The sequence below is a fragment of the Schistosoma mansoni genome, chromosome W (assembly GCF_000237925.1).
Source record: "Schistosoma mansoni strain Puerto Rico chromosome W, complete genome".
Classification (NCBI taxonomy): domain Eukaryota; kingdom Metazoa; phylum Platyhelminthes; class Trematoda; order Strigeidida; family Schistosomatidae; genus Schistosoma; species Schistosoma mansoni.
The window spans coordinates 47,849,621-47,870,320 of record NC_031502.1 but is presented as its reverse complement, the minus strand read 5'-3'; the positions used below and the strand labels follow the sequence as shown (position 1 = coordinate 47,870,320).

The 20,700-nt window shown below is 37.0% G+C and overlaps 2 protein-coding genes across 2 annotated transcripts; both read left to right on the top strand.

The window, feature by feature from the left end:
- Window positions 1-11,371: 11,371 nt before the first annotated feature.
- Smp_015440 (putative syntaxin-31 (AtSYP31) (AtSED5)) lies at window positions 11,372-14,086 on the top strand (the record flags this gene model as incomplete). Its single annotated transcript, XM_018789950.1, has 2 exons — window positions 11,372-12,175; window positions 13,488-14,086. The coding sequence occupies 2 exons, from the start codon at window positions 11,372-11,374 to the stop codon at window positions 13,836-13,838; spliced, it is 1,155 nt and encodes a 384-aa protein (XP_018655342.1). The 3' UTR covers window positions 13,839-14,086.
- A 36-nt stretch (window positions 14,087-14,122) lies between these two features.
- Smp_130610 (putative trna (guanine-N(7)-)-methyltransferase) lies at window positions 14,123-17,534 on the top strand (the record flags this gene model as incomplete). Its single annotated transcript, XM_018789949.1, has 4 exons — window positions 14,123-14,476; window positions 16,366-16,467; window positions 17,076-17,307; window positions 17,425-17,534. 4 exons carry the CDS (start codon window positions 14,123-14,125, stop codon window positions 17,532-17,534), a joined length of 798 nt encoding a protein of 265 aa, XP_018655341.1.
- Window positions 17,535-20,700: the final 3,166 nt, after the last annotated feature.

Sequence of the window (20,700 nt, the reverse complement as noted above, 5' to 3'; positions counted from 1 at the left end):
TCTCATAATCGGCAATAGTGGAAGGGAACTGAACATTCAAAATAAACGCAAATCGAAGCCTGAAATATACGTGTTTGCTAGGACAGGTCACTGAGTTTGCATTAATTAATGTTTCCTTTGTACTTGATGTCTTTCTGAATTCGGATTCTAAATAAATTACGTTCTTTTGTGCTCACTTACTTCTATTTCTCCTTAATTGAGTTATTTCGGAGACTTCTATTTCGTATAATAATTTAAATATTTCTAAACATCACAGTCACTGATAGCATATAAAGAACGACTGCTGCGGATCTGAAAAACAAATCGTGAGATGAATCGAAAAGCTTAAGGCCGTATGGTCTTTAAGTAATGAGATCGTGGAAGACGATAATTGTATGAGTAGCTGGTGAAGTCATCAAAATACCTTAAATGTATGCTAAACGAAAGTTCCCATACCTTAAAATGTTACATATGAATTAAGCTACCAGCTGAAAGAATCAAAACCTAATATTTTCGCCTTGCCCAAAACATGATTAATAACAGGAAAGGATCTTACTGCAATCATTACGGAATATGTCGGTGTTGAAAGTGATTTTGTTCATTGTAATAAGAGGAGGTTATGGTCAGTTCTCTCTTGACATAAAATACATTGAAGGCACGCCGTGGTGATACATGCACGATAACCAGCTTCAAGATCAAGTTTGACACGATTCTCTGCCCTTAGATGAAGTATATCGTAGTCAGATTAATCTTTCAGATGGGTTCACCTTGGTTCATGCGTGAATTCGGGGCACAGATGATAGTTCTGTTATCGTTTGGGATGTAAATGCATCTTCAGCCCATTTAATAAAACTCACAGCTTCAAACAAATGTTTTATAAGGACTTACCTTCGACTAGTTATTGTGTGCAGCCATGCAATATTATAAAATCAACATATTTCGGCTTGTAACGTAAGCCATGTTTACTGAAATTTGCGTTTATATCATACAGTCTAGGAGACCTGTGTGGGTAGAACGTATATCTCCAAAAACACCTTAAATGTGTGTTACACGAATGCCCGTAGTCTTCGGAATAAGATGTCTGAGCTAAGTTTGATGGTAGACGAATTAAATCCCGATATAATTGTTATCACCGAAACTTGGCTCACTGTAGATATAGACTGTTCTCCAGTCATTTCAGGCTACATCTGTATCAGAAGTGATAGAGTTAGAAGTCGCAAGGGAGGAGGCATAATATTATATGTTAGGGACCACTTCCGCATAAACTCGATCATATCGGAGGCGCATGTAAGTGGTACGTGTGAGGTAGTATGTTGTACAATTAGGTCTAGAAACGGGTTAGTGACGATAGGAGGAATATATCGTAGTCCGTGTTGTCTCGCTGACGACTTTATCCTAAGACACGTCTGTTCTTGGAGTAAGGCAGAATGTTGTCTCATCGTTGGAGATTTCAATGCACCCCATATCAACTGGATAGAGCTCAGAGCTCCATGTGGGGGTTTCGATAGCGTCCTTCTGTCATCAATTATTCAATGTGCACTTGTACAATGTATCGTTAAGCCGACACATATTGACATGGAACATAACCCGTCATTGATAGACCTTATTCTCACACACCACTGTGAAGATATCGTCGACATTCAACACCTTCCCCCACTGGTGAATAGTGACCATGTCGTACTTTCCTTTAAGTTCCGGATACATGGTATAGAATTTGCATCTGCTCCACCCCGTCCTAATATCTGGAGAGCTAATATTCCGGCAATCAGGGACTATGCTATCTCGGTTGACTGGTCGGTCGATGCTGATGGATCGATCGATGATGCATGGAATAGGTTTAAGTCTACGCTCGGATCCGTAACTCAACCGTTTATCCCATGGTCAGCACGTAAGCTATCACATTTCCCTCCATGGATTAATAAGGAAACCCGGAAGCTGTTGAAGCGTAGGAAACGCTTCTGGGAGTTATTCTTGTCAACAGGTCAGGCATCATTTAAGTGCGAATATAAAAAAACCCGGAATATGTGTAAAAAGACCATAGCCAAATCCCGTACTGCTTACGAACGACAGTTGGCATACGATAGCTGCACCTGTCCGAAGCGACTGTTTTCGCACGTTAAAAGGCGGACGAAACGTAGTGATGGTACCCCCCCGTTACTGTTAAACGAAAATTCAGATTGACTAGCTGAATCTGATCTAGCGAAAGCGGAGACATTTGCAAACTATTTCAGTGAAGTCTACTCCACATGTAGTGTTACAACTACTTGTCCCATTGACAACGAGATACCAGCCATAGGACCTATACACGTGACCGGGGATATCGTTCTTCCATTGCTAACTAACCTCAAACCTTGTAAGATACCGGGCCCCGATGGGTTACACCCACGTTTGCTGTCATCACTTGCGGACATTATCTCAAGACCGCTCACGATGCTCTTCAACATGTCCCTTTCACAGGCTCAACTACTTAGAGACTGGAAAGACGCCATAGTTAGTCCTATATTTAAGGATGGTCAGAGACGGATCGTATCTAACTACCGGCCTGATAGCCTGACCAGCATGGTAGTTAAGTTACTTGAAAAGATAATTCGGGCTAAGCTACTGAATCACATAGATTCGTATAATCTGTTAACTCCCGAGCAACATGGGTTTCGTAACAAGCATTCATGCTTAACTAACTTACTCATTGCGAGAGAGGATTGGACAGCTGCCCTAGATAACGACCTGTCTGTCGACGTGATATTCAGAGATATTAGCAAAGTGTTTGACAAGGTTTCACACTTAGGTCTTATGCAGAAGCTCTCAGTCTTCAGTCAGTCTTCAGTAATAAGGATAGTAGGTTGATGAACCTGTGTTAATCCTGACAGATTTCCTTCCAGTGAAGGTCCAGCTTCTTCTTGAAAATGTTCACTGATTCAAATGGTTCAAATGGTTGAGGACGGAATAGAAGAAGCTTTCGCTTAACGGGCTTCCGTGTCTGGTAGCAGTGGATCACCAATACCTCCAGGCAAGAACCTAGGTATATGAACGATAATAGAGGAAAAAAAAGAATTTGGTAAATCATAATAATATGTTATCCTTAGTCCTTAAGAATAAGTCAAGTTTCCTCTTAAAGGACTCCTGGGAGGTCGCTTGGACTAGCTGATACCACTTGTTCTGGTAAAGCGTTCCAGTCATTGACCACTCGATGAGAAAAACGGGACCCTGCCTTTAGTTTATTAGATCGCGGTTTATGAACCTTCTTGCTATGACCCCGGAGATTATTAGTGCTGGAGGGAGCAAAAAGATAAGACATATTAACACCCAGATCATAATTAAAGATACGAAATGCCAGTATAAGGTCACCTCGTGTCCTACGATAAGATAAGGGGAAAAGGTTTAGACGTTTTAAACGCTCATCGTAAGGAGTTTAGAAAGACCCTTTACTAATTTTGTCCCCACACGCTGGACACGCTCAAGCGATTTAGTATCCTTTATCAGACATGGGCTAGGTGCTTGGATACAGTATTCTAAGTGTGGCCTTACATAGGTGGGATATAAAATTCGAAACATATCCTCGTCGAAGCATTTAAATGCTCTGCGAAGCGACCATAGCGCACGATAGCTTTTGGAAGCAACCGCATTGCAGTGCGTAGTAGTTTTCAAGTCGTGACTTATAGTTACTCCTAAGTCTTTGTGCTCTTGAACGCGTGGAAGAGATGTACCATTAATGGTATAGTGGTAACTAATATCGTGCCCGATGTGCATGAACACGCTCTTCCTGGAATTGACTTACAGGCCCCAATCATGAGCCCACCTAACTAATTCGTCCAAATCAGCTTGCAGATGACAACGATCAGCCTCGCTTCTTATTGTTCTCCAAATTTTAACATCATCCGCAAACAATAACGTCGACGACTTAAGTAATAAAGGTAGTTCATTAACATACAGAAGGAAAAGTAAAGGGCCTGAGATGGTGCCTTGGGGTACACCACTTTTGACCGGTTTCCATTCGGATAGCGTTCCATTTTGACCCTTACTCTCTGTCTGCGGTCACATAAGAAGCTTCCTATCCATTCCTGTATAGCTGTATAGCACCTGTTATTCCAAAGCTCGAGAGCTTCTGTCCAGACCTAAGTGTGAAACCTTATCAAACGCTTTGCTAAAATCTATAAATATCACGTCGACAGACTGGCCGTTGTCTAGGGCAGCTGTCCAATCCTCTCTCGCAATGAGTAAGTTAGTCAAGCATGAATGCTTGTTACGAAACCCATGTTGCTCGGGAGTTAACAGATTGTACGAATCAATGTGGCTCAGTAGCTTAGCCCGAATTAATTTTTCAAGTAACTTAACTACTATACTGGTCAGGCTAACAGGCCGGTAGTTAGATACTATCCGTCTCTGACCATCCTTAAATATAGGACTAACTATGGCGTCTTTCCAGTCTCTAGGTAGTTGAGCCTGTGAAAGGGACATGTTGAAGAGCATCGTGAGCGGTCTTGAGATAATGTCCGCAAGCGACGACAGCAAACGTGGGTGTAACCCATCGGGGCCCGGTATCTTACAAGGTTTTAGGTAAGTTATCAAAGGAAGAACAATATCCTCTGTCACGTGCAAAGGTCCTATGGCTGGTATCTCATTGTCAACGGGACAAGTAGTTGTAACACTACACGTAGAGTAGACTTCACTGAAATAGTTAGCAAATAACTCCGCTTTCGCCAGATCAGATTCAGCCAATAAAGCTGAATTTTCGCTTAACAGTAATGAGGGGATACCATCACTACGTTTCGTCCGCCTTTTAACGTACGAAAACAGTCGCTTCGGACAGGTACGGCTATCGTATGCCAACTGTCGTTCGTAAGCCGTGCGGGATTTAGCTATGGTCTTTTTACATATATTCCGGATTTTTTTATATTCGCACTTAAATGATGCCTGACCTGTTGACAAGAATAAGTCCCAGAAGTGTTTCCTACGCTTCAACAGCTTCCGGGTTTCCTTATTAATCCATGGGGGGCAATATGATAGCTTACGTGCTGACCATGGGATAAACGGTTGAGTTACGGATTCGAACGTAGACTTGAACCTATTCCATGCATCATCAATCGATCCATCAGCATCGACCGACCAGTCAATCGAGATAGCATAGTCCCTGATTGCCGGAATATTAGCTCTCCAGATATTAGGACGGGGTGGAGCAGATGCAAATTCTATACCATGTATCCGGAACTTAAAGGAAAGTACGACATGGTCACTATTCACCAGTGGGGGAAGGTGTTGAATGTCGACGATATCTTCACAGTGGTGTGTGAGAATAAGGTCTATCAATGACGGGTTATGTTCCATGTCAATATGTGTCGGCTTAACGATACATTGTACAAGTGCACATTGAATAATTGATGACAGAAGGACGCTATCGAAACCCCCACATGGAGCTCTGAGCTCTATCCAGTTGATATGGGGTGCATTGAAATCTCCAACGATGAGACAACATTCTGCCTTACTCCAAGAACAGACGTGTCTTAGGATAAAGTCGTCAGCGAGACAACACGGACTACGATATATTCCTCCTATCGTCACTAACCCGTTTCTAGACCTAATTGTACAACATACTACCTCACACGTACCACTTACATGCGCCTCCGATATGATCGAGTTTATGCGGAAGTGGTCCCTAACATATAATATTATGCCTCCTCCCTTGCGACTTCTAACTCTATCACTTCTGATACAGATGTAGCCTGAAATGACTGGAGAACAGTCTATATCTACAGTGAGCCAAGTTTCGGTGATAACAATTATATCGGGATTTAATTCGTCTACCATCAAACTTAGCTCAGACATCTTATTCCGAAGACTACGGGCATTCGTGTAACACACATTTAAGGTGTTTTTGGAGATATACGTTCTACTCACACAGGTCTCGGAAGCATTGGCTTCGACGACGTGACTACCCGAAAACCCTTTATCGTAAGTTTCGCTTCATCGTTTAGCTTTCGAGTTTTTGACTCTGTTAGGGCATTCTTCCACTTGATCCGATCCTCAAGTGGCCAGTCAGGTCGAATGCGAATATTTGAGTCACGAATTTTGCGTGCGTTATTCAGTACTACGTCCCTTTCCTCAAAATTACCGAGTACTAATTTAAGGATCCTTCTCTGTTGGGTTTCGCCTCCAACATATTTACCGAGTCTGATGACTTTCGAGATATATACCCCTGGGACCTCATAGGGCAGTATATTTCTGATGAGAGATCCCACTAACTGCAGGTCGTGGGCATGTCTCTTAGCGGGATCGGTGTCTTTCGATTCTCCCAAGTTCCAGATGATTACACTAGGGACCTGTTTAACTTCCTTAAAAGTCGTGTTCACGGCCTTCGGCCGTGATGTCAGGTCCTGCCGGTTAGCTACTGGCTTCTTACTGTTAGCTTTCTTTATAACAGTGTCGTGTGGGTCGAGCGAGTGACTCACAACAACATTTGGTGAAGTCAAACTGTTCCCATCCACAACAGTACTAAATATTTTCTTACATTTGGACTTGAGAGGAGTTGCCTGATGCGCAGGACGTGAGTCCAACAAGGACTTATCGACTATACGCGCGCTTTCTTTCTCGAGCTTTGGAATAACAGGTGCTATACAGGAATGGATAGGAAGCTTCTTATGTGACCGCAGACAGAGAGTAAGGGTCAATGGAACGCTATCCGAATGGAAACCGGTCAAAAGTGGTGTACCCCAAGGCACCATCTCAGGCCCTTTACTTTTCCTTCTGTATGTTAATGAACTACCTTTATTACTTAAGTCGTCGACGTTATTGTTTGCGGATGATGTTAAAATTTGGAGAACAATAAGAAGCGAGGCTGATCGTTGTCATCTGCAAGCTGATTTGGACGAATTAGTTAGGTGGGCTCATGATTGGGGCCTGTAAGTCAATTCCAGGAAGAGCGTGTTCATGCACATCGGGCACGATATTAGTTACCACTATACCATTAATGGTACATCTCTTCCACGCGTTCAAGAGCACAAAGACTTAGGAGTAACTATAAGTCACGACTTGAAAACTACTACGCACTGCAATGCGGTTGCTTCCAAAAGCTATCGTGCGCTATGGTCGCTTCGCAGAGCATTTAAATGCTTCGACGAGGATATGTTTCGAATTTTATATCCCACCTATGTAAGGCCACACTTAGAATACTGTATCCAAGCACCTAGCCCATGTCTGATAAAGGATACTAAATCGCTTGAGCGTGTCCAGCGTGTGGGGACAAAATTAGTAAAGGGTCTTTCTAAACTCCTTACGATGAGCGTTTAAAACGTCTAAACCTTTTCCCCTTATCTTATCGTAGGACACGAGGTGACCTTATACTGGCATTTCGTATCTTTAATTATGATCTGGGTGTTAATATGTCTTATCTTTTTGCTCCCTCCAGCACTAATAATCTCCGGGGTCATAGCAAGAAGGTTCATAAACCGCGATCTAATAAACTAAAGGCAGGGTCCCGTTTTTCTCATCGAGTGGTCAATGACTGGAACGCTTTACCAGAACAAGTGGTATCAGCTAGTCCAAGCGACCTCCCAGGAGTCCTTTAAGAGGAAACTTGACTTATTCTTAAGGACTAAGGATAACATATTATTATGATTTACCAAATTCTTTTTTTTCCTCTATTATCGTTCATATACCTAGGTTCTTGCCTGGAGGTATTGGTGATCCACTGCTACCAGACACGGAAGCCCGTTAAGCGAAAGCTTCTTCTATTCCGTCCTCAACCATTTGAACCATTTGAATCAGTGAACATTTTCAAGAAGAAGCTGGACCTTCACTGGAAGGAAATCTGTCAGGATTAACACAGGTTCATCAACCTACTATCCTTATTACTGAAGACTGAAGGCTGGAAGTCAGTCGATGTTTGCTTGCTCGTTACAAATACATTGGATGTCGGAAGAGCTTTCTTTTTGAATCTGCCAAGGTCGAGGGACTTGGTTTGTCAATTCGACTGGTTCCCGACTGTAACCGGTAATATCTGACTAATTTTTATAGTCATGTGTTTCGATAAGCACATTCGTCCTTGCAGATGAACCATTCTTGAGATTTTCAGATTATCTAGAACTATTTTCTTTTCACTTTTTCCCGATTGGTACACGTGTACGTTTCATGTACCTAGAACATCTTCACCAGTATCGTCCGCTAACATCACCTAGGGATTTCTCTTCAACCTACTTATTTTTAACGTCTTATTGGATTCTTCAGTTGATACTCTTATATTTAGTAATGCTTTTCAGACACTTATTTGGACAATTTCAAACGTGTTTTGTTTTACCTGAGAATATAAATACCCCATAGCTTTTTGGAAAACCAAAAAGTGGACAACTGAATAAAGCGAACAGTCGTGCGAATGGTTTGTCACGATTATTATTCATAGTTAATATTTTCACACAAACTAATCTGACTTCAGTTCATTTGTTCGAAATCCCATACATAAAAAATTTAGAAGTCTTAACGCCATTGAAGGGTCCAAATGAGTCACTTTAACCTCAAAAATATACGAAGATCAGATGTAAATGTCATGACCACATTCCTACTTTGGTACAGTAGAGCCATCGAAAAAAATATTCAGTTATTGTCCTTGTTAGTTAAAATATAATCTAAAATAAACCAAATTCACATGTTTTTCTTTGGAATTAGCAACCTGGCAACCAATAAGGACCTCTTGAGAAGATAAGACAGCTTCGGTAGGGCTTCGAAGCTCATCGGTTTTGTCTCGCTGGTTTGATTTGTTCATGTTTTACTAGTTATTATTCTCTACATGAAATCCATATTAGATTTCGTCCTGTGTTAAAAAACAACCAGTACGGTTATTGGAACAATCAGTGCCCAGTTGTCAAGCCGACAGTTTACTCACTGTTACCTTTTTTTTCAAGTTATACACTTCAATAAATGATCAGTTGGCTTTTGTTAATGATAATTCCATCGAAGTAAATCGGTTTGTGGTCTGTCTAAGTGCAAATAATCATTAGCTATAGGATGGCGTCTTTTTTCCCCAAAAGCTTTAAAAGTGGTTTTTGTCATCCTGATTTGTGGGATAACTGATTAATTTAGATCTTAAATCCTTATTCCTCGTAGGTGTACAGATTTTACGATATTGTAAAATATACTCACTGCTTTGGAACCCCCTCTCGATTGTTTAGCCTCGATTTAATATCCCAAAATAAACTATCAAGTTGAGTACATTACTAGTTCATTCAAGAAAACAATCTGCACATGTTTTTTTAAACTGCGTCTTTGTTTTTTCGCCAATGTTACGTAGTTCTAAAAATAGTTTGCCAAATAGCGATAGTTTCCTCTAGAAGCCGTCTCGGAATAAAGCTACTCAACATTTTAATCCTCTATTTATTATCGCTTTAGATGAAATTTAAATATACCATCACTAGAATACAGCTTGACTGGTCCATATGTTCTGTTTTGTCCATTCAGTGGTTTCACTTAACATTTAAATGTCTTGTAAAGTATTTCCGTTGTGGAAAACTATTTCTTAAGGTCTTCATTGTAATTTTATTTTACTTCTGTCTTTCAAATTAATCATCACGACTTTCTTGTACATATTTTTTACTAATAAAAATAATTTTAGGCTAATTAATTAATATTTATGACTTTCGTTACCTCTCAAGTCGAATTTCGGGGTTGTACTTAATTTGTTCTAATCTACTTCGTCCGATACCAAATAACCTTAAACCGGTGGTTATTATTTTGTTTGATAATTTTACACCCAAAACTTTTAGTTTTAATCTATCATTTAAAGTTGTTATGTAAGAAAGATTGATGATGAACCAGGTTCTTAATTTTTAAAGGGAATGGACAGAATTTTAACCGATAAATGAAGTCCAATGATGCGATATGGTCAAGGAATATCTCATGAAACTGGATTGTTAACTCAAAACTATCAGATGATCTAATATAACAGACTACTAACCAGGAAAATAGGGTTTTTGTTCGCCTGATAATAGAACGGAGTTATATACAGATTCACGAAAAATTATGCTTCATTTCATGTGAATGATTGGAGGATATCTATTTCATAGGTCAGTAGTTCACCAGTGAGTTATTTGATGCGCTCACATTCTCATACAAATTGGCAGCAAAATAAATTCATACCGCGTAATTAGTAGAATTAAATTATAGAGAAATAGAAAAAGGAAAAGAAGTATACTCAGAAGCAGATGAATGAATAAAGTTAGGTCAATAAGAGAAGTATATAACAGAAAACGTTCCGTTTGATAAATTCCTTTCATTTCTACTAATAATGTAATATATATATATATATATATATTCGATGGTATGAAATTCCTCCAAACCACTAGAGCCAGCGTTTAAAACTGGTTAGCTATCGTCACTGCCCTCTAGTACACATTACCGAACCTCAGCTCGATTAACACAGAGCTGTCACTGAACGTCAATAATTCTTAGGAAACACAACGCCACTCAGACACGAAGTTTCTTGAGATCATCAACTTTGAGTGCTCAGGCTTTGTACGCCTAAATAAAAAGTGCTCTCATCGACGCGTTGTAGACCTGACCTTCCACACCCAGATTACCACGGCAGTTCGAAGAAGGGTCCATATTGGCATAATTCTTATCAGAAGTAGATCGATTTCATCGGTCACGTTGCCATTAACACCCACAGCTATCCAGGTACACAAACTTTTCGATTGCTTCTGTTTCACCACAAAAAGTGAGTGGCTCTACAGGCTCTTGCCATTTATGCAGAAGCGATTCGCATTTAAAAGGTGCAATGTATATTATTCCTACTTACAGTGGATTAAAACCTAACTTAAGCCCATCGCATCAAAGGTTGTCTAGTATATTCATTAATAGGAAAAATTGATTTCTACTGATTTGCACTCTGACTGCTTGTTTTGTATCAGCATACAGCAAATAACACTGAAACGCTAAATATTCCGATCCTCCAAGTATTAGTCAAATTTTCGGATTGCTTTCAATAGTTTACTTTCAATCTCAGTGAGTGTTGAGCTGATACATTGTTTCAATAATAACGTAAGATTACTCTAAAATTTCATTTCCTTTTATGCAGCAATAAATGGATATAACATTTTCTCCACAACTTTCAACCCATATATACATATATATATATATATATATATATATATATATATATATATATACGGTAAGTTCATATCAGTTGCTGACATCTAATATCTTCAATTTGAAGTGTCGATGATATGATTTTGATTATTTTGTTATCACATTTTTGCAGATCATTTCAATGTCTATAATACTCAATGTTACTTAATCTGAGAGAAATAGTTTTCTCGTCACTATTTTACTTTTTTAATGCAACTATTATTGTCTTGACTCATTCAATGTAACCAATAAACTTTCTTGAAATTGTAATTTGTATTTTAGGACCATGATTGGGGCCTTTGACAGAACTGGGGAATTTCGAGCATGTACTCAATCACTTCATGATCGACTGCTTTCTGGTCGTCTACGCCTCAAGCCCCCTCACCCTAAATATTTGCACTCAGCTGATAATACTTACACTGCTAATCTCATAGCTAAGTCGAAGCAAATGTCTGAGGAACTAAAAATGACTGTTTCAAAGATGACTAAATTGAAAATTTTGTTTCAAGATCCATCACATTCATCCCCTGAAGTCCTTAGTAAACTGATTGAAGTAATACAATATGATATAATGGATTTAAACAAAACTAAACTTCAATTAAAAACCAGTATATCTGAAGTTAAAGAGCATTCAACTGCTGGTGTTCAGCACCTAAAACACATAGATCTTATTGTTATCGGATTAGAATATCATCTCTCATTCCTCGTCTCTGAGTTTCGTGTTGTATTGGAGGAACATAAAACCTCTCTTTCGGTGGACTCTAAAAAATTAGATGCTAATATTCAGATGAATAACAATCAAAATCCATTTGCAGAATATACTTCATACTCAAGCATTATGAAAACTAATAAGCTCTCTCCAATCAACCCCACTTCAGATAATTCTATTCCGAACACCCACCCTATAAATGACCAGTTACAAGGAAACAAGAATCAACAATACTCAAGTAATCTTCCGAATTCCGCTATATCACTTGTAGCATCTATACCTAACTCATATTCAACTTCAAGTTTACCACCTGTAATGCCGATCTCAAAATTAAATGGCACTCCTATAGTTAATCGATCTGAGGTTTATAATTCATTCCAGGTAAGTAGGTCATATATATACATATATATATATATATATATATATATATATATATATATATATATATATATACCGAATGTGTTATGACTGAAAAATAGTTGAATATTATAATATGTATAACCATTCACTTAGTAAATACTCTGTTTGACTACAGTTTTATGACCATTAGGTCTCATCTAAATACCTGACGTGAAAAGTGATATATAGACACGTCAAAACATATTACTATATTTTCTCAATCTTCTCATTAAGCAGCCTGCATCATGGTATGTTGTTTATGTTTCCCATTTATAAGAACATTTGTATTTTTCGTAGGATCTCTATCAACCTATAAGTTGTCTTTTCTACCTCCCAGATTAATTGAAACGGTTATTGAAGAATAAAATAAGTTTATCAGTTTTCCTTTATCCCTACTAGTCAGTGTTTCTTTAAGCATTTTTAAAATTATGGATTTATCTTATCTTGATAATCTAATCAACCTTCTATTTAATACTCAGTATTGGTTTTGGCAGTCAGTGATAATAAGGGATTTTATTATACCGTGTTTGTGTTATCAAGTTAACGCAAATTATAGCTTCTTAATTGTTTGTACAATAATTCAGTTAGTTGTGTTTTTGCACTATAACTTGATGGAAACTAGGTAAACAGTAATCGAATGTTTCAAAAAGCAACATAGGATCAAATTCAGATTTGGTATTTAGTCTCTAACTTTGTTTATTTCATAGGATACTTATGAAAAAGGTTCAGAAAACAATTGATACTAATAACCAATTCATTTTTTCTGCATCTTTTTCTAGATTTTTGTCATTTACTAATCTGGTGAAATAAATGTTACATTCTGTCACTATCCCACATCCCTTTCGTCTTTCAGTAACACCATTTGTTCATATCAATTGTCATTATATATACCGAGTACTGTAATAGTTAGTTCATATAATTTTTATCATGGATTGGTTGAATTTGAATATTAACACCGTTGGATGTCGGCTCACTAGTCTAGAGGTTAAGCGTTCGCGTGCGAGACCTAAGGTCCTGGGTTTGAATCCCGCGTGTGGGGTCATGGATGCTCACTGCTGAGGAGTCTCATACTAAAACGAAACAGCCGTTCAGTGCTCTCAAGTTTTCAATGGTGGTCTAACATTTATCGATTCGTGATCTCAATCATAATTTTTATTAGTTGTAGTAAGTTTACGACTGTTGTTTAAAACACCTTTCTACATGTTTACTTTTCATTTGATTATGTGTATGAGCTTCTTTGTTGTATATTCTATTCATTATAAATAGACCATCCTTCTTGTAATTTCTTTATTAGGCGGAAACGACTAATCGAACAGCGGAACAACTTCAAATATTTGCTAGTAATCCGCTTGTTTCTCTTATTGACCAGGAAGTTCGTCAACGTGACGCTGCAATCCGACGGGTAGAATCAACTATTGTTCAACTTGGAGAGATTTACCAACAATTTTCTACTTTAGTACAAGAACAAAATGATTTAGTTTTACGAATAGATAGTCAAACAGATAATGTGGAAATGAATATCAGTGAAGCTCACGCACAATTACTAGTGTTTATGCGGCGAATATCTGCACAAAGAGGATTATTAATTAAAGCTTTCATAACTCTTATTTTATGTTTTGTGGTATTTGCATGGATAGTGAAATAAATTTGCCCAATATTTTTGAAAATCATATCAATCCAGTCTTTCAGTAGCATTTGATTTATTAAACTGTTGAGCGTTTTATCTTCCCAATTTACTACTAATTGGCCAACAAAATTTGTTATTACTTCTCTATGTTTTTATCTCTTTTGTTACGTGTCATTGAATTCTCGACCAGTTTTGTACACTGTTAGTTTTCGTGAAAAAAAAGAAATATTAGCGGAAAATAAGTATTCTCATTTTTAATTATCATTCTCAAAGTAGCTTCTCAGTTTTGGGTATTTTCACAGATGTCTGAGTGTACAATGGTTCTTGATCCTGTTGATTCCTGTGAAAAACATTCTACTGATGAAAATATCCGTTTACCTTCAAAACGTCATTATCGTCAAAGAGCTCATTGTAATCCCTGGTCAGACCACACACTTGATTATCCTTTAAAACCGGAATTGATGGATTGGGAGAAGCTGTTTGGAGGTGAACCAGTGTCTTCATTGTCTGTGAACAATAACTCTTTTGATCCTGTTGTTCGATTTTTGGATGTGGGTTGCGGCTATGGTGGATTGTTGTTTAATTTATCTACTTCTTATCCATTTACCCGAAGTGTAGGCTTAGAAATACGTTTGAAAGTCTTTGACTTTGTTCAAGTAGGTTAACTTCATTAGTTTCTGTATTTATGTATGTAATCAATTTTGATAAGAATGTATTATAAGTTCCGGTTTTCCTCTCAATCAAATTCATTATTTAAATGAAGAGAAAAAAAATACTGTGGGTTACCAGTTAATTTATATTTTGAAAAAAGGATATTCATTTTCTGTGGAAACGGTTTTGGGACGAGATACACATTGTGTGTTGGTTTAGCTTCCCTTAAATGTCATTAGGAAAAGTGATTTTACCAGGGATTTATAAACATATGGTGATTTTATGTGTTATAGTATATAAAGTGAATTTATTTTTAGTTACAAAATAAAATTAATAAACTTTTGAGACATTGTTAAAGATATTGAAATGTCAGATGAGCTTTTAGAGGGAACATGATACGTATTTGTTACGTTGGACATAAAGGAATTGATAAATGGAAGAATCGCGAAGGATGTAAAGGACAATTGATGGAAAATTTGCAAATGAAGTATTTAATATATAGTTTTCACATCTTACTAAAGAACTCCGTAATTTTGCATCAAACAACAAATTAGTTCTTATATATATATATATATATATATATATATATATATATATATATATATGATCAGACCCATGTTTCCTTTCTATGTTTCCTTTCTAACCTAAATATCATGCTTTTAAAACTTTCCTGACTCTTTTAAAACAAGATTATTTCTATGGTACTTTTCTTTATTTCTAAAATTCAAGTCTGCTGTTTACGTAGAGATTAATTAGATTCATTAAGGGTGGATAATATATTTATTTTCACTAGTGAGCTTGGATTAAAACAAAATCTATGTTAAATAGACCCATGTTTTTCAAAAAAGTGTTATGATTACATCGTATAGATAAATAAATATCACGAGAGTGACGTTGAATTGCTCACTTTTGAGACGATATACAGTTGATGTACTCTTTAAGTTGCTATATACTTGGTTATATGTTGTGAATAAAGTAAATTGGGTTACTGTTCTATATCTGCAGACCAACTTTTAGTTCTATATTGTTCTTTATTTGGTTATACATAGGTTCTAACCTAATCGTTTGATTGTAATTTATGTTGCTTTTCTATCCTGTTGCAATTTGTGAAATGTACTTGCATTACGTGTAAATGTGGCGTTTCATTTTTCACACTGTTTTGCGAAACAGATTCAAAGGTTATCAACGCCTATTTATTCGGCAACTTGTGTGTACAGTACAATTTTTGAACTTAGTATACTACCTGAAACTATGGATCGCTAGCCTTATGTTGTCTACTTGCAATAATTGTGTTGTCGAGTATTCTAAACTCAAACTGATTACTTTAAAAAAAGTAAACCAATTTATGTAAAACAACTGTCTAAATATTTTCCTATTACATTGTACGTTTACATTCAAAGTATTTATTAATTAGCACTAAAGGTAATACCGTTATTTTGAAGTAAAACTTTAGGATAGTTGATATCAGGCAAATCACATATCAAGCGTCATTTATTAATCGTTCAACTTAGTAACCAACTACAGAAATTTGAAGTCATTTTAACGTGAGATGTAATGAAAGGAGACCTGATGATAGTTTAATGGCTATCTTAACCGAATTTCAAGTGATTTTGTTTTAATAAAACTGCTTTCCATATTTATTGACCTAGGTAGACATAATTGTTGTCAATGTGGTCAAGAATCTGAACAAATCTTATTCCATCCCTCACTTACGCAAACACTTACTGTCTTGATTTGAATTCACAAATCAATTAAATATCACCAAAGTGTTGCGTCTTTATATCCTTGTACTATGAAATTACTTCACGAACACAATAATTTATGTTAATTTTAGGTCTACACTCATTATTGTGTCCAAACATTCTTTTTACACGGTTTTTTATTTTTCCAACAGGAAAAAATTAAAGCATTGCGTGTGAAGCATTCTGGTCAGTATAATAATATAGCTTGTATTCGTACAAATGCGATGAAGTTTTTGCCGAACTTTTTTCATAAAGTAAGTTTTATATATATATATATATATATATATATATATAACACATGTGTCTAGTACCACAGTTATGAACAATATAGTATTGTAAGGTTAGTGTCTATTTGGTACTAATTGTCAACTGTATTACTTGGTAACTTCGAGTTGTTTTCTGTAAACTTACTAATTGATCACTCAAACAATCCATAATTTTGTTAGATCTACAAAGTAACTTGTGTTAAGCATCACACCTTCGATTGTTTAAGCACTTTGTTTCGAAATCTACATAACCTACTTACAACCCTACTTTCAACCCATATGTAGAAATAATTATCCAGGTTTAAAACAATAAAATTACCAAGTCGTGTTGTGTTTAACCATTTCTCGAGTATATTGAATATTGAAATTCAAGTCACATTTATTTGCTCAAAGGGCTAGAAATTACCATTTGATTATATAATCTGAAATAATTGAAACGGATTTCCAACCGAAAACCCTGTGATTGGAAGCTAAGTTTTCAAGTTGTTAAAACACTGGTCTATAATATGGCTTTTGTTTTACTCTTCTCATCTTCATATTTGTTTATTGTGATTGATTAATACATTAGCATGTCACTTTTTTGTTTTTAAACACAGGAACAATTACATAAAATATTCTTTCTATATCCAGACCCTCATTTTAAACGTGTTAAGCATAAATGGCGCATTATTTCTCCTACTTTATTGGATATATACGCTTATCTGTTGACTCCTGGGGGAAAAATATATTCGACCACCGATGTACCTGATCTTGGTAAATGGATTGTGGATTGTTTATGTGCACATCCACTTTTCCGTCCAGTTTGTCATGTTCATCTCAGTCCAGCAGGTGGGAAAATACAAGGTGCCAATGAACTTCTGAAGATATCTTCTTATCCAGATATATTTGAAGAAGATTCTCATTTTATCAAAGATTCAGAATCCTTCCAGATACTTAAAGAATCAGACCCAGTATTGAAATTATTGGAACAAGGTTGTACGGAAGAAGCTCACAAAGCCTGCAGAGAAGGTCGGGAAACATTTCTCATTGTATACGAACGGATCCCTAACCCTTAAGTGTATATAAATGACTGTTCTTCTTACCCTATTAAAGTGTATCGTTAGCAGACAGTTGTAATCACTGCTGACCAACAGTAGTCCTCAGTCCATTTTTTTGATATCAATCGGCGAGTGTTTCATCAAAAATATCCTTGACACAAACTGCATTTGCTTATCGTGTAAAACGGTTGGCATTCGTAATTATGTGTATATCCTTATCCAATTAGGGTTAAAAACTAAGACCGATGTTGAATAATTCAAAATGAATCGAAATGTTTTTTGTAATCTATAAACACTAATGAGTTTTGGTCAGATACTCTATATGCTGATACTACGCCAGTTACATGATTGAGCAATGACATTAGTGGTAGTCGAAATGCGTTGTGAACACATTTTGTGCAACTTGTTAGGGATGCTGCAACCCAATACTTCTGGCATAACCAGAACGCAATATAAATGATTTTCATATTCTCTCTCCTCACATCGCGCTACCCAGACAACGGCATATGATTGGATCCAATACCTTCCTAATGACAAGATATGAGTAAGAAGCATCTGTAGCGATGCGTTTTGCTGAGAAAGCAATTCATACTTTATAAATCCCTGCTCCGTCCTGAATATCAGTCATATGCGAATTCGGACCTTTCACATGTGAATATCAGTCGGAGTTGCCACACCCTACTATTATGGTGAGATGAAGTCATCAGGAAAAATGTCAAAGTGGCAAAGATAGCAACCATATTAAGGGCGGTAGAAAGGATTAAATGTATAAGGCACTGTTCATGAAAAAATAGTACATTTATAGAATATTGAGGGATTTGTGTTCCTGTCTATTATCGTAACAATCCTATGAAAAATGTGAATTATCACCTATTTGTCTACTACTGTTGGTTTATGTTAACGACTGAGTCAAGTGTCGCATATGACACTGGCGGCGGGTTTCAAGTTGTTTTAGTGCGTAACCACTTAGGAATTCCCACTTCTGTCTCAATATTCTGAACGTCATGACTTTATATGATGAAGTTTGGAGAGTCGATCCTAGGTATGAAACTCAGAGTTTTTCTGATGTTGTGTTTACCTTTCAGGAACCGAGTGCCGTACACATCTTTACCACCTACGACCAGGCCTCAAAACCGTCATTAAGAATTGTTGTGATCCAACCTTGAATAACAAGTAAGTACTTAACTCACAGAATGATGAACCACCTAGAGAAACTGACTTATTAGCCTTTTGGAGCCAATGAAATAATTTTTAGCGGTCAATAAATTAAAATGAATAATCCCGTAAGTCTCTCGCATTATTGCTCATCTCATTAGTTGTACTGGACACAACCTAGCTGAAGGCGCCAGATCACAAGTAGATTCACCGTGTTACTCACCCCTTGCAACTACTGGCCAATTTAGACCAAACGCTTCTCAACATATTGACAACCCTCCCAGTGTACCTTTAAACTCATTCATCCCTGACTTCTGGCTTGACTAGTTTGTTATATTTCGAATTTACAGGTATTACAAATAAAAGCGCCATCAACCTCTGGATGACTGAGGCATCTTTAATATCAAATATCAGTCAAATTGCTTTAGAAATACCAAGTGTCTTGCTTCAACACTCACCCATCAGTAACAACAAATCAGCATTCAGAAATAGGTCTTCTGTTGGTATATAAGTCTTCTTGGTTCAATGTGCCTTGAAAGTAGTAGGGAGGATGCTTAGCAGCAGCTCATAAAACCATTTCTTTTGGAGTAGTCAGCTTCTTCACTTAGTCATTTTGTTTCGAAATATTTTTGTTGTTCACGAGAATTATTCATGGGATTCATATAGTTGTTAGGTCGTTTTTGAGATACATTTGTATATCTGTATGGAAATCCCTCCACATACACACACAATGCGACATTTTGCTTACATTTCAGTTGTGAGGTTAGTATTCTTGATCTTTGCAGCCGTACATTCTGTTGATCTTTTGATTCCAGGCGGGCAGGTTACCATCTATATTTAATCGTAGATTTTGTCTGCCCTCTGTTTTCATGGCATCTATATGATTCTCATAAATTAATTCAATATTCTTGTTATGATAACTATCACAGTACTTCGTTCCCCCCTTTCACTGTACTGCTTAAGGTAGCTGGAGGTGAGCATTTTTGGTTGAGAATTTTAGAACACTTTCAGAACTAGAAACAAATATTGTTGTAACATATAACTAAACTTACAGTTTTGGGTATTTTTATTCTTCATATTCTTATAAATTACAATATTACCTTTTAGGCAGACTGTATGTGGTCTAATGAGAGGAATGTTTCTGCAATAATATAGGTGTTGATTTTTAGGAACTGGTAATTGTACCGTACTATGTGTCAGTTCACCAATTCATCTTCATTGGTATTGAACGTGATATACGAATTTCGAACTCTGTGTCTACTGGGAACCGAATGCCACCACCTTCACTACATAAATGACGTTCCTATTAGTTGCATATTAGCTAGAGAATCTTCCCGAAGCGAAATAAGATCAAACGACTTTTCTCCGCACGGCTGGTGATACTGTTTGCTTGTATGTAGGCAACGCCTTCCGAAATCCGTCGTAGTGTTAGTTGCTATGTCAAGCCCATATACCTTATTCTAGCTTCTAGACAGGCCAATATATCCATCCTCCTTGAGTCATGTTTTAACCTTGATAATTATTCACTTATCAACATTGACTGTTTTTATATGAGTTCATATGCGTGTGCACTTCTTACTCTATTCATCACATGTCTGTTACTTATTTTTATCTGGCTATAAATGTTGATTGAATGGAGTTGACTCACACCTTCACTCTGCGTCATTTTGTTTCTCTCGCTTCCATTCGCTCCGTCCCTCTGATTGTTTGTCCAGATCAATGATTGTACAAAATATATGTATTCGAAATCCTTTCTCTTATCTTACATATTTCAACTCCGCTATTGATTAACGCGAGTTAAATCGATAATTATATACGAGCATAGGCGACATATATATTTCGATAGCAACTGTCCAATAGCGATCAACATATGACCTAATTGGAGTCAGATCCCGGGCCACTAAAGTGGTGAACAGATCGTGCGGTCTAACTGGCATCAAAATGAAGGGTCTCGCTAAACCATGATCCACGATAATGACATATAAGGTCCTGAATGTAGGTAAAGGATGGACAGATCACGTGTTTCCAA